Raw genomic sequence first — 13,428 nt, forward strand, 5'->3', positions numbered from 1 at the left:
CAAAGTGACCATTGACTTGAGATGTGTGAGTGAGAGATTGTCTTAACGATTAGTTACAGATTAACTTTAAATATTTCTCATTGTATTTCATATTTACGTTATTATATTAGTGATCTTTTAAAGTACATGTTACTTAAGTATTGGCAGCACCTAAATCCTCAAACCTCACCTTCTTGGAATTCAGTTTCTCACACTAGTTTTAATAAGCATTGGTTCACTGCGATATGGTGATATATTGGGATCACAAACATAGAAAAGGAAAGAAATTAGTTTATTGATAATATACTAAAGAGCACTAGGTTAGATGAAAAATTCACCAAATATCGTGACTAACACGCTTCAACGTGGTTTAATGTGACATTCACGGCTGACTAACGAAGCCCGTTGCGGTGGTTTCACGTGAACACCACGTTTTCGTGCAAACCGTACGCCTAAGCGATCTAGCAGTGACAGTTTGAACTACTTCAAGCGACGTTTTATATCGTTAGAAAGAGGACATTCCATTCTTATTTTCGTATTCACAGAATATTTTTTTTTTTATTCAGCTGTTCTAAACCTCAGACTCAGTCAGCTGTCTTGCGATATTCCAATCCAATACATCGGGTCTGTTGTTGTTTATTGCTGACTGGCTTGTGTTTACACTGTTTTATTAGATCTTGTGTAATATTAATTATTGTTTTATATTAAGTTTATAGTTGGTACTAGATGTATTGGTTATTATTTTGAGCCTAAATAAATACTATTACATTCTTCAGTAAGTGCAAATAATAATGGTAGTAATTTAGTGAATGTGTGTTTGTGAGTGATGTAGGCCTAGGCCTATCTGTGAAAGTTACTTGCTTTTACGGATCATTTTAACAATTTAGGGTAAGTGTTTTTATAATTTCTAACTTTTAGACATTTCTTTACTGTTTATAAAACGTAAAAGATATCACAATGTCAAATGGCAGTGACCAAATAGCCGACTGGCTAAATGACCAACTGTCAGACTGTGGCAGTGAGATAAACTGTAGCCCTGGTGTGGAAGATTTGGATTATACACAGTTAGATTGTATTGAAGATAATTTAAATGATGATCAAATGTTGCTGGTTGGGGAAAGTACACCAGAAAATGAAATCTTGCCTCCTAGGCCTAAAAAATCAAAAAAAGTCCCTCAATGATTTGGGAAACCATGGAGGGTTACATTCCTGAAAGAGAAGTTTTTACTGGGCAACCAGGACCTAAGTTTTTTCTAAATATATAACCTAAATATTTCTGTAAGACTAGAACTAATCAAGGGTCTTATTGAAAAGTATGGCTTAGAAGTCAAGGCCAGTCTATGGGCGCCCTTCCATTGAGCCTAAACCAAAACGCCTAGTTGAGAGGCATTTCATCGAAAATATACCACCTACAGAAAAGAAATCCAAGCCATACAGAGTTTGTGTGGTATGTTCCAAACAAGGAAAAAGGAAAGAAACAAGATTTTGGTGCCCTGATTGTCAGGCTGCAAAGTGTGTGGGACCTGCTTCAAGAACTATCACACCAAATCAAATTTTTGACTGGTAATTTTTCATCTTGATATGAATAATATTCAATATTAATTAATATTATAACCTAAACAACTGTTTTTATTAGATTTAAGATAAATTAATAAAATAAAATTTGTTACAATATTTACAAGAGGTACATAATGTAATTATAATTAAAATATAGCAATCTATGATCATTAGCACATAAAACTAAAGCAGCAGGCAGTTGGTGGGCTCCAGGAAAGCCCACATTAAAGGGTTAAATATCTCATATCCCCTAAACAACTAGTTGAACCTTACTTACAATAACTAGAGACATTTTTGCTGTATTTTCCACTGGGAGGTTGGTACAACTCTCTGGGTCTCGCCTCTGTCCGACTGTGTTTGTGCAAAGCTCCGGAATCATCACCGAATGTTATCGGAGTGTGACGCTTTTGACCAGCTGATTCTCCATTGTTATTCTTATTCTGAAAACATTCGATCTTTATTTAAAATGTGAAAGTTCTCATAAAATAAAAACTATGTACATTATTACACTTAAAAGGTTTTAAAACCTTTCATTCCGCTACAACCTGCTATGTTTAGCGTGAAAAATAGATAAAAAAATTGATTCCATTCAGTTTACTACAGATAAAATATAAAACATGAAATGAAGACAGTTTACAATGAATAAATTTATGTTTAAATTTGTGAATAGCCATGCAGTCAGTAATACAACTTTCAAATTATTACAACTACCAAATGCTGCAATGCAGTGGTTCTCAAGATGAGGGGCTTGCGTCGGCTATTAGTTGTGATTCATTTTTACCACAAGAAGATGAAATTTTACCACATTGTCTTAAAACATTGCAAAATTAATGCATATTTCTTGTACTAAGTTTTATCAACAAAAAGTGTATATTAAATTCTTGAACTCATTAAGGCTGCAGGTGGATCTCTCTCACTGTGAGCTAATTGCAATCTTCATAAAACTTGGAGGAAGCATGACAACTACCCTCAAGTAAGGGGTTTCTTGAAAACAAGTGTTGTTCTACGCCTGTATACAGGAATTCATTCAGTTACTGGATTGATTTATTGGTAGGATATAATATTTATTAACCTTTTGGATATATATAATGTTAATTTATTATTTGATATGCCTCATCAGCTTTTCTTGCCACTAACTAAGACTAAGGAAAAATCATAAACATAAATTTTAGATGTTTACAGTCAAAATGCTTTACTTAGTTTTTACTTTTCAAATCTCTGGTTTGTACAAAAAATGTACAAAATTATGTGTATTTTAGTAGTCATTAATAAAACAAACTAAAATAGTTTTTGTCCTAAAAAACCATGTAAGTTTTTGAATATAAAATGTGTCTCAAAACAAGCTTCACTTAGTTTCAATGCAAAATTTCAAGTTTATACTACTTCATTTAATTATTGATGGACAACTATATGGCAAAGAAATTCTCCCAGAAAAAAAGAGAAATTGTGCCAGCTTAAAAAAATAATGGCCATCAATTGTAGATTTAATTTAGTTTTGAAAAAAAGTGAACCTCAAAATTAGTTACAACACTTCTAATTTAAACTACAATGATCTCAATAGAATACTGTAATGTTAGCCATTTAAATTGCTAATGCAGGGGCTCTACAGTCAAACAACATCTAGGCATATTGAGACAAAAAAACACACATGTTGCTGGAATAAGATTCAACAAGTGCTTGCTGCGATCCATTATAACTTACAGTCAGTTGGGTGGGCCTCCAAGAAAGATGAATGTTACTCTTGAAGCTTGGAGGGGAATGGAATAGATCCTTTATCAGTGTGTTTATGTTTGAAGTTGTTTTTAAGGCTACTACTCTAATCTTGTTTTCTTCTGTTTTAAGATCATCTCCTGATTTTCCCTGGAGTGCCTCTCTGAGTTTCTTTATGTATCCTTGGATCCCTCGTGCGAAATACTGAAGCCTGACAATAAAACAACCATCATTCAATGACTTAAAATATAATCTGTTGCGAAATAAAATTTAAATTTTAAAAATAAAGGCGTGTACTGAATTATAATAAAAAGGTCATGCATTAATACCTTTGCAGTAAGATTGGAGAATGATTCACTAATGAATAATGTGGTAACAACTCAACGGTTTCAAACTCATACAAGTGGAATGTATGTCAGTGTAGATACCAACAGACAAAACCACCTACTTCCCCAGCCATCATACTCAAAATCACTTTCAAACAAATCATTCTCCTGTTAAAATTGTTTACAATATTTGACATCCATCAACTAAATAGGTAATGGTTTAAACTACTTTATAAGGAATTGTAACTGCTTTCACTAAGCCATAATTATTTATGAAATAATAATGTTTATTTATTGTGTGACTTTTTCAAAGCTTCATTTACTATCTGGTTCTTTATCAATTTACCTTAACCTTTCCGGCCAAATATACTTCTCTAATCTCTTTTTTGAAAGCATATAATCAACAATGAAGATTTGTAAAGGTTACACGATTTCAGACATTTTCCAACATAATATGTAGCAAAGTCTATAAAACTATGTTTCCAGAACTGGTTTTTATCCTCTTGTTAGGGGTCAAAATTTGTCATAAGGTCAAGCAACCTCATGTTAACATGCCAATATCACTTACCAAAGCTCAAACATATACCTGAAACTTTTTATCAAATACAGAAAAAAAAACAAATACAAAATACCATTAAAAATATAGAAACACTGCTGCAACACACATCACAGTAACTAAATAAAAGTGAAGTGTACTATTTTGCATGTAAAACTTTTCTATTGTTGAGTATTAATTTGGCAAATATCACAAAGGTTAGCCGCACGTCTCACGTTAGAACACCACAAGAAGAGGACATATACCAGGACTAGAAATGTGATGTTTCAGTTTAGTAATATTACACAATAGTAAATGTCTGAAATTCTGTTTTATCCTTCACCATTGTGTTGCTATTGGAACACTGTAATTGTATAAGTACAGAAAGATGATTATGAAATGTCTCTATTGACAGGTTATTACTTATTCAACTCACTTCTTACATTCTATTAGTGCCTCAAACCTTACGAAAATTATCTTAAAGGCATCTTTCTGAAAACTTGAATATAAAAACCTCTGACCTTTTATTTTATAAAAATACATGTAGGTCAGATTAGCTAATACTAATATTTTATAACACCTTTTTGATAAGGACACTGTTGTGACTAAAAATTACAGATTTTCGAGTTTTTAAATACAAATTTGGGCAAAACTGTATTCCAATAATTACATACAAAAGGAAAAGATAAATTTTCCACAGTTGATATTTACTATGCACGGTGATATTTGAGCATCCTTAGTTATCTTTGGTTTCCACCCCTACATGTTTGGTGATATAATATTGTGACAGCTGCTAGCCAATGTGAAGCTTTTAACCATATTATCCAAAAAATCTAGCAAAATGTAGCACACAGCCAATGAATACTAAATAAATAAAGAATGCACTAATGACCTTAAAAGAAATACTTATTCAAAAAAATCTCAAATTAATTTGAGATAAAATTAGTGTTATATTAGCTTACCTTAGCCTAAAATCCTTTAACTTCTCTGGATCTTTGGTGATAATGTCTGGGCAGTGTCTGGCAATTCTATGTAGTGCATACATTAAACATTCCACAAAAGAGAATTCAAGACTTGGTTCGGGTAATTCATCTGAGTCTGGTGGCAGCGGCATGTAAGCCTGTAAACATAATGCAAACACATTGTAGTGTATTCGAACAAACAAAATAATCAAACTTTTAATTGTAAAATTTCAGGACAATACAATAGTCATTGTAATTTTATGTGTTCAATTTAAGACATAGAGTGAAGAATAAAAAATATTTAGTGGAAAGCCATGTTAAAAGTCAGTACCTAAATTCCATTACCATTTACTCTCATGCTGTGGTGCGCTCTCTAACTCTTTACATGCATAGGTCCTTGATCCCATCATTTACCACATGGCACCAATTCCAAATGTATCAATATTTATTTTGTTCTACTAAAAACTTATACATTCTGCTACTTTGTTTTATTGAGACTTTGCTGCAAATGGTACATTTTTCTATAAACTTTCATTAATTGTCAACCAATATAAATCATGTCAGTAAGGTAAAGAGAACTGTAATCAGACTACAATCCACATGACGACAGCGGCAATAAACCAAAACGGTTGATTTGAAAATTACATTTTTTCAAAGTTGTCTCAAAGTCAATTATTTTGATTCTATCATGTATTAGTAAATGTATCATGTATATGTTAAGATCGATTTCTTATCAGTTTTCAAGTAAATATTCAATCTCTTACGCAATAAGCTGCAGCTATGCAGTAGGCGGGCCCCGCCCTGCGAGTGCTAACAGTTAAAGAATGAGCCAATTTAAATGTAACACAATAGAAATCACCAGTTAACTGTCAACCATTTCAGTAACCACGGATCAGTGGAACGGACAACACCGTGCGTTATCTATAAAAATGTTTAGTAAAAACAATGATAGTTTGGTTGTGGCACAGAGGGAGTTTAGACTTTTTAATAATTTAGGACATCATGATACTGTTCTGTCAAAAGGCAAGATAAAATTGTGGATTACAAACTTTGAAGAGACTGGATTTGACTTAAGAAGAAGAAGTAGAAAGCGAAAGATGTGTGCGTTCTCCTGCCAACATTGATGTACAGGAATTTGTCTTACAGAGCCCACAGCGTTCAATTCATAAGCATTAGCAGTGGTTGGAAATTCCCAGGAGAGTGTAAACAAAATTCTTCATCTTAATTTAAAATTTTATCTGTACAAACTATAGATGTTGCAACAATTGGGGGATAACGATTACCTATTACGATTGGAATTCTAGGGATAACGATTACCCGGTTACAATTGGGATTCTGTCAACAAATGATAACAAATATAAAAAATGGCAATGAATTTCTAAAAAACAAATTGTGGATGTCAGACGAGGCACATTTTCATCTCACATATTATGTGAATAAACAGAACTACCTTTACTGGGCAAACAAATCCTAATGACGTTCAAGAGCGTCCTTTACAGGCTAGTAAAGTAACAGTATGGTGTGGTGTTGACATGGGATTATCGGGCCTTATTTTTTGCAAATGAACAGGGAAACACAATAACTGTGAATGCCAATCATTATGTGAAGATATTACAAACTTTTGTTACACATGCATTGAACAACTTTCCAAAAGTTCAAGAAACCTGATTTCAACAGGACGGAGCGATATCAAAATTTGATAACATTCCCTGGTCCTCAAAAGATCGTGAGATTTATTCATTTGTGTTGTGTGTTTTGTGAAGCTTACTCAAGAGCATAAATTACATCAATGTTTCGTAAATGGCAAAGTTGTAAGACTTCAATTACTATGAATTACATTTCTTTCCTTTATCACTTCTAGTCTTATTGGATTGTGGAAATTTCCTGTTTTTCTGTGTAACTCTTTATAATATTATTGAATACATCATCCAGCAACTAAAAAAACACCACTAGCTATACTAGACATGGTCTAGTGTTCAGAAAATCTCCACTAAATGTCTCTACAATTACTGACTTTGAGTGTACCTGCAGTCTGTCACATAGCATTTCAATACAAGGCTAATCTTGAAATTCTAGATCACCTGACTTTTTTCTGAGAGTTTTCGGTGTCAAGAAAGTGTTTACGTTTCTCCCTTCACTCGTGATATTGATGAGCTTAAAAACAGAATATCAGCTGCAGCTATAGCTCAGTTTGAGAAAACACCTTTTGCAAACTAGTTTGGGATGAATTCAGCTATCGACTAGGTCTCATCTGTGACACAACTAGTCTCTCAGATATAGAGAAAAATAATTTCATGGTTTTTGTATCTGTACTTCCTAACAAGGTCATACATGACCATAAGCCATGCAGACTCAATCTCTAGTCACCCTCCTGTTAGTGTTTCTGAAATGTAAAAGGGGCAGAGGGCCACAAGGCACCTTGGAGGCAGGATTTGGATCCAAGAGTTAAGATAAGCTATAATGTTTAATACTTACAATTAGCTTTTCCATAATAGATGTTGTGTGACTTTCTGGATTAGGTAAACTTTTACAATGAGTACAGAATTCTGCTAGTAGCTTGAAGATTTCTAACTGAGTTGCAGAACGTTCGTCTGAGGAAGAAATAACTGGCAAAGTGGGTAAGACTTGCTCACACAAGTACACAACGAATTTCTGTGAATCAACCTGCGACTGAAACAAAAATAACAATATTTATTTGTCTGGCTTGTTAATTTGCAAATATTGATAATGTCAAACATATCAGCAGTTATATTTCCCATAGTTTTTTACATAACACAGAGTATATTAGTATTTTAAATAATATTGTTTTAATTAATTTTAATCCTCACTCTGTAAGTCACCTCACTTATTGTCAGACCATTTTTAAGTGTAGTACAAGTGTATTAAAAAATAACATAAATATAACACAATACAAATCATAGGTATTGGATATAATTTTAACTAAAAAGAAAGAAATAATTTTGTTTTGATAAAAATAAATGGTATATTAAAAAAATTCAAATTAAAGTGTTTGTTCACAAAGTTATCACAATAATTACGATAACAGTAGAGCTATATGCTTATAAAATATACTGATTTTGAGAAAATACAAATCTAAAATAACTAGTAACTAAAGATACAAAAAAATTGTGATAAGGCATTTAAACAGAAAAAAGATGTTTAGTATAAAAGTTTGTTAGTTGTAAAAAATATAAATACAGAGAAACATACATTTTGTATTCGCAAATACTTTAGCGCAATTAAAAAATTGAAATTGAAATACTTGGTGAAGTACGTTATTATGGTTTGAAATGGTGGAATCACCTGTGTGGAATAAACTAGTTTCATTATTTCATGTAGTTCAATAATAATTTCGCAAAAGCTAACACTGATGTATGTATGTTTTTATCCTGTGTCGTTGGTACCTTTACATGAAAAGCGCAAGAGATTTTAATCTTGGACAGGGTATGTTTTAGACTAAATTGTTGTTAGTATGCAGTCCGGGGTATCCAAAATGAATTTAACCCTTTTAGTGCCAACATCCGTATAAACGGATGTTCAGGGTAAAAATTCTAGCATGATAATTATTTGAAGCATTATAAATTTGTTGGTATATAAACAATCAGAATGAGCCAAAATACAAGAAAAGTTATTACAGCAAATTTTGTAAGATTAATTAGACGTTTAATTTAAAATTTAGTAAAACAACAAAAAAGTGAAAATGTAGCTTTCTAAATACAGTAGAACCCCTCATATCCGGCCTCGGTTTTACCGCACCTCGGTTTATCCGGCCACTTCCCGGAAGCCAATATCGAAATTTATTTACCACGGCTTGCAGGCGCGCAGTTGCACGCACTAGTCTCCCACGACTCTTGCGTTATTTTTGTGTATCTATTTGTTTACATTTTCCTGTGTTGTCCTCAGTTGAGCTAATAGGTTTAACCTGTAAACAGTTCGTTGATTATTTCCAGTGCGGTTAGTACAGTACAGTACAATTGTTTTGTTTCGTCAAGTGCTGTGTACTGTAGGTTGGTTTATCCGGCCGAATCGTTATCCGGCCAGGGGCTCGGTCCCGTGGTGGCCGGATATGAGGGGTTCTACTGTAGCAACATAACTTTCAAAGTTTTGAAAATATTAAAACTTTTTATTTTTGTAATTAGTTTCACTTTCTCTTTCAACTGACTTTATGTTTTATAGTGGAATTGTTTTTTCAAACCACTATTCCTCATGTTAAACTGGAAAAAATGTGTACTGGAAGTAATATTTTAATTTTTAAAGTTAAATTACATTTAAATATAAGATTTGTTAATTATTTTCCAATGTACTTAACAGTTTTATTTCTAAATACATTTTTTCCAATTCAAATGTTCACTTATTCAGATTGTCACTCTTTGATAACCTGTATATTTTATAATTAACTGTGTTTAGGTATCTCATGTTTAGATCAGGCCTATGAGAAAAAGTAGAGTTATCTTTACAGCTTTTTAGGTAGTAACATTTATGGTGTAAGTGTACAATTTTAGTTGTTGTACATACTAGTAACAGCTGTTTTCAGTAAATGGTTTTTCAAGTGCTATTTTGCATAAAAAACTGGAAAAAATGTTCCACAGTTTTTAGATAAGTATATTTGCAGCATATGCATGTTCTGTGTGTTTTAAATTAAACCATTTATCTGTACAGACAACTAAGAGCCTATCTAAAACTGTTATGATTTCACGGATGATTTAGTCAAATGTTACAAAATTGATGGAATAGGTTTGGAATTTTACAGCAGTACCTTGAGAGAAATCTCTGGCATTTCTCAGACAAACCTTTCATTATGTTCTGGCACTAGAGGGGTTAAACCAGATTATTTATAGATATTTCTGTACATAGAAGAAGAGGAAATCTATTACATAGTTGAGAAAAAACTTAATTTAATTCCAATCACGAGTTTCCGTACTTTTTTGAAGAATGAAATGTATTATTTACTATTGTTTCTGGTGGCTTTAAAACATACCCATCACCCCTACCTGGAGCCTTCTAGACAAATTTCAATTGGAAGACCTTGAAACAGCAGAATTCAGAGAGTGAATGACGTTTATTACTGTTGACTGATTATTGGAAGGAATAATAGGATTATGGACATTTTATAACTATAAAAATTAAGTATATCAATGTCTGTAATTCTGTCATAATAGTCAAACATAGGATTTCTTGAGTTTTTCTCATCAGAGTAATTCAATCATGAGATTTGTTCATGTGTCCATTGAATTGTTTATCCTTCCTAGTGGTGGTAATTTTATTCTGCTCAATGAATATTTCTGTCATTACCAATTATTTATACTTGCTATTGTGGACGGTTTAACCCTTTGAGTGCCACTAATTTTGACAGTAAGAAAAGTGCATAAGTGCCAGTGGCGCTAATTTTGACGTTTCGTATTTCGATAATATTTTATTTAGGACAAGGTTATTTTGGCCAAATAACCAGATAGCTATCTTCATTAGGTTTCAAACTATCGATAAATATGAATTTTATGTTGTTTCCCTACTCTGTAATCTGTGAAACATACGTTGTTTCTGTACTTATCAGGAGACTACTATTTTTCGACGAGTTTTCCTAATTTAGGGACAAAATAAATTACAGTATTAAAAAGAATAGACTTTTTTAACCTATTTTGAAGTTTATAAGATATTACGATAGTCAATGAAAAAAAAAGCTAAAAGAACAACATTTTATTATTTGAAAGTGACACATGATTCATGCGTCTAGGCCTACTTGAAGGGTCACCCGTCTAGGCCTATTTGCAGGCGATTTGGCGAAAGGAAGTATGATTCATCGAGTATTTTTCGATTCATTATTGAAGAAGAAAAGTATTAGGAATGTATAATGAAGTTTATTCTGATCCCAGATAAGAAAAACTCGTCCAAAAATAGTGGGTTGCGATAATACCGAAGTACCTATGCGATGATTTTGTCTACCAGTCATGACGTAGCGGACGAGTACCGTGTTGCGTAACAGCCATTCTTGTTGTTTATGTGCCGATAACATAGAATTTGAGTAAATACAAACTAAAATAGTAACTTATACAGTATTTTACCGTATTTCTTTATAAAAGTAATGTAGTGATTTGAATTGTGTCTAAGTGAAAAATGTGAATTTTCAGTGTAAATATAATAGAGTTATTTCGGTTTTATAACGTTGCTGACACTCATACAAAAGAAATGTAAGCAAGTATTTGTGTCTACATTTACTAACCATATTTATTTGTGTTATCTTGATATTTTATTTGATGTATTTGAAAACTACAGTATTACTATGTAATTTCTAAACTCTGATAAATAAAGTACAATTTACAAAACGTCGGTACCGGACAGCATTTTGTTCATACATATAATGACATGTTTGTTTTTATTGTAGAGTCATATATTATACATTGGCGTTATTTAGAATTGTATGGCCTTTATCGTAGTATAAAGGAAAAAATCTTAAAAATACTGTATACACTCAAATTAGGTTCAAACTTACAATTTTATAAAAAAGTAAAAATCTTTTTTTGTAACGAACGATGTCTCATATTCTTAATTTCATTACAAAAAAAAACAACATCAAAATTATGAAAATCTGGTGGATAGTTATTCTACAACAGCTATTTTCCAAAAATATTGTTATGCATATGACTTAGAGAAAATACCAGTGGCACTCAATGACTTGATCATGAACAATGGAATGTGTAAACAGCTTTTAAATTAGTTTTAAGCATAATTTATACAGCAGACACTACATATTTATAGAGCAAAAAATTAAATCAACACATTGGTAACTATTAACAGAATATTACAATACAATATTAGCCAGACAGTATTAAATTATTTGTATTTATAGAGCAGGTTAAATTCAAGCAAATTTGTGAACAATACATTAACAGTGGAACAATAATACATACAGAGAAGAAAGGTAGAGCTCTCTTGAGACCATGCACGAGCTTGTCGGTCTGTTCTTCATCAGCTGGGTTGTAAGGCTGGGACAGCTCCACCTGCTCGGCCACTATCTCAATCAACTCCTTCTGTCCTGCTACAGTCTTGGCCAGATGTGTCCCTCCCAGCAGATCCATCATCACGTCAAACTCATCAGCAGTATTGTCCTGCAATCAACAATCATTACCATAACAACCAGTTTCAGACTTAACTATTTGGATTAATTCTCAGTTTGTTGTTAACTGATATCAAGGGATGTGGATATTCTCTCACAGATTAAAAAGGAAAAGTCACCATTATTTCTCTATTTCTCGATCATACATAGTACACAATCATATAATCTTATGAGTTTAAATTTTTCAGGCCTATGGCTGTTTACCATACATAAAATATCGAGCTGTTTTTGTAAATTTTCAAGCATTGGTAAATCATTGTAAAATAACAATCTAGAAAATGTTCATGTTTGTTAACAATTTTATAGAAAGAGTATAACAAAATAGGATGAATTATAGTTTTTTGGGGTCAAAATTGCCCTTTAAAGTTTAATTACAGCATATATGTATGATTTCAATCTTTTACAATCATAAGACATAGATTAAAACAAAAAACAAAGAAAAAGCACAAATTTAGTAGATATGGAATTTTTCTGTTATATTGAAACAAATAAAAAATTATCATAACATAGTTTTTTATTTCCATCTTTTTAACCAAAAATTTACAAAACCAACGTAAAATTAAACATTTGTGTAATATGAAATAAAAACTTCACTCAGTAATAAAAGTAACTCGATATCAGATATAAAAAACTACATAAATGTAATCTTCCTTCAAAAAAACAAAGTTCTAAACTAAAGTAAATATTAAATTCTAATAATCTAAATACCATTTTATTATTGAATTGAATTCTATCAACTATTCTAAAAATAACTTTGTATCAAACATAACATATATTGCACACAAAAAACTCATAAGGTTTATTTATTCCCTTGCACACAACTGTATAATATTCTAAATAATTTCCTTATTGTTCAAAAAATTCAAAGATCTTACATGAATATACTAGAGCAGCCCGCACCAAAATAGTCAAATGGTGGCTGTACCATTTTAATCCCCCTGTACTCCCTGCGCCTAACACTGTTGCCAGCTTTTCAAGTAGGAAAAATTAGTGATCCGTCTCATCATCAGATAACACCTAGTGGTCAGCTGCTATATAGCAACACCGCCTCAAATGTCTTCAGACTATTTTGATACCAGGTGCTATAGTTCAATATTGATACATAACCCTTCTAATTCTTTCTTTCTTCTTCTAGCTCTATTTAAAATATAATAATGAATATTCTAAATAGCAAAAGGAATTAATGAAAGCCATATCATCAATGTAGAGGTGTACCAGGCCGTTCCAGTTCTATGCGTTCCGTTTCGA

At 32.1% G+C, this 13,428-nt stretch overlaps 1 protein-coding gene across 1 annotated transcript in view; it reads right to left on the reverse strand.

The window, feature by feature from the left end:
* The window catches only part of LOC124357425 (apoptosis inhibitor 5), a 48,031-nt gene that overhangs the window by 12,193 nt on the left and 22,410 nt on the right, over nt 1-13,428 (reverse strand). Inside the window, exons 5-9 of the mRNA XM_046809227.1 lie at nt 11,975-12,172; nt 7,545-7,739; nt 5,070-5,227; nt 3,238-3,457; nt 1,814-1,976 (exon numbers count right to left, since the gene is read on the reverse strand). Coding sequence (XP_046665183.1) covers nt 1,814-1,976; nt 3,238-3,457; nt 5,070-5,227; nt 7,545-7,739; nt 11,975-12,172 — 934 coding nt within the window. The remainder of the gene's footprint in view (nt 1-1,813; nt 1,977-3,237; nt 3,458-5,069; nt 5,228-7,544; nt 7,740-11,974; nt 12,173-13,428) is intronic.

The sequence above is a fragment of the Homalodisca vitripennis genome, chromosome 3, assembly GCF_021130785.1.
Source record: "Homalodisca vitripennis isolate AUS2020 chromosome 3, UT_GWSS_2.1, whole genome shotgun sequence".
Classification (NCBI taxonomy): Eukaryota; Metazoa; Arthropoda; class Insecta; order Hemiptera; family Cicadellidae; genus Homalodisca; species Homalodisca vitripennis.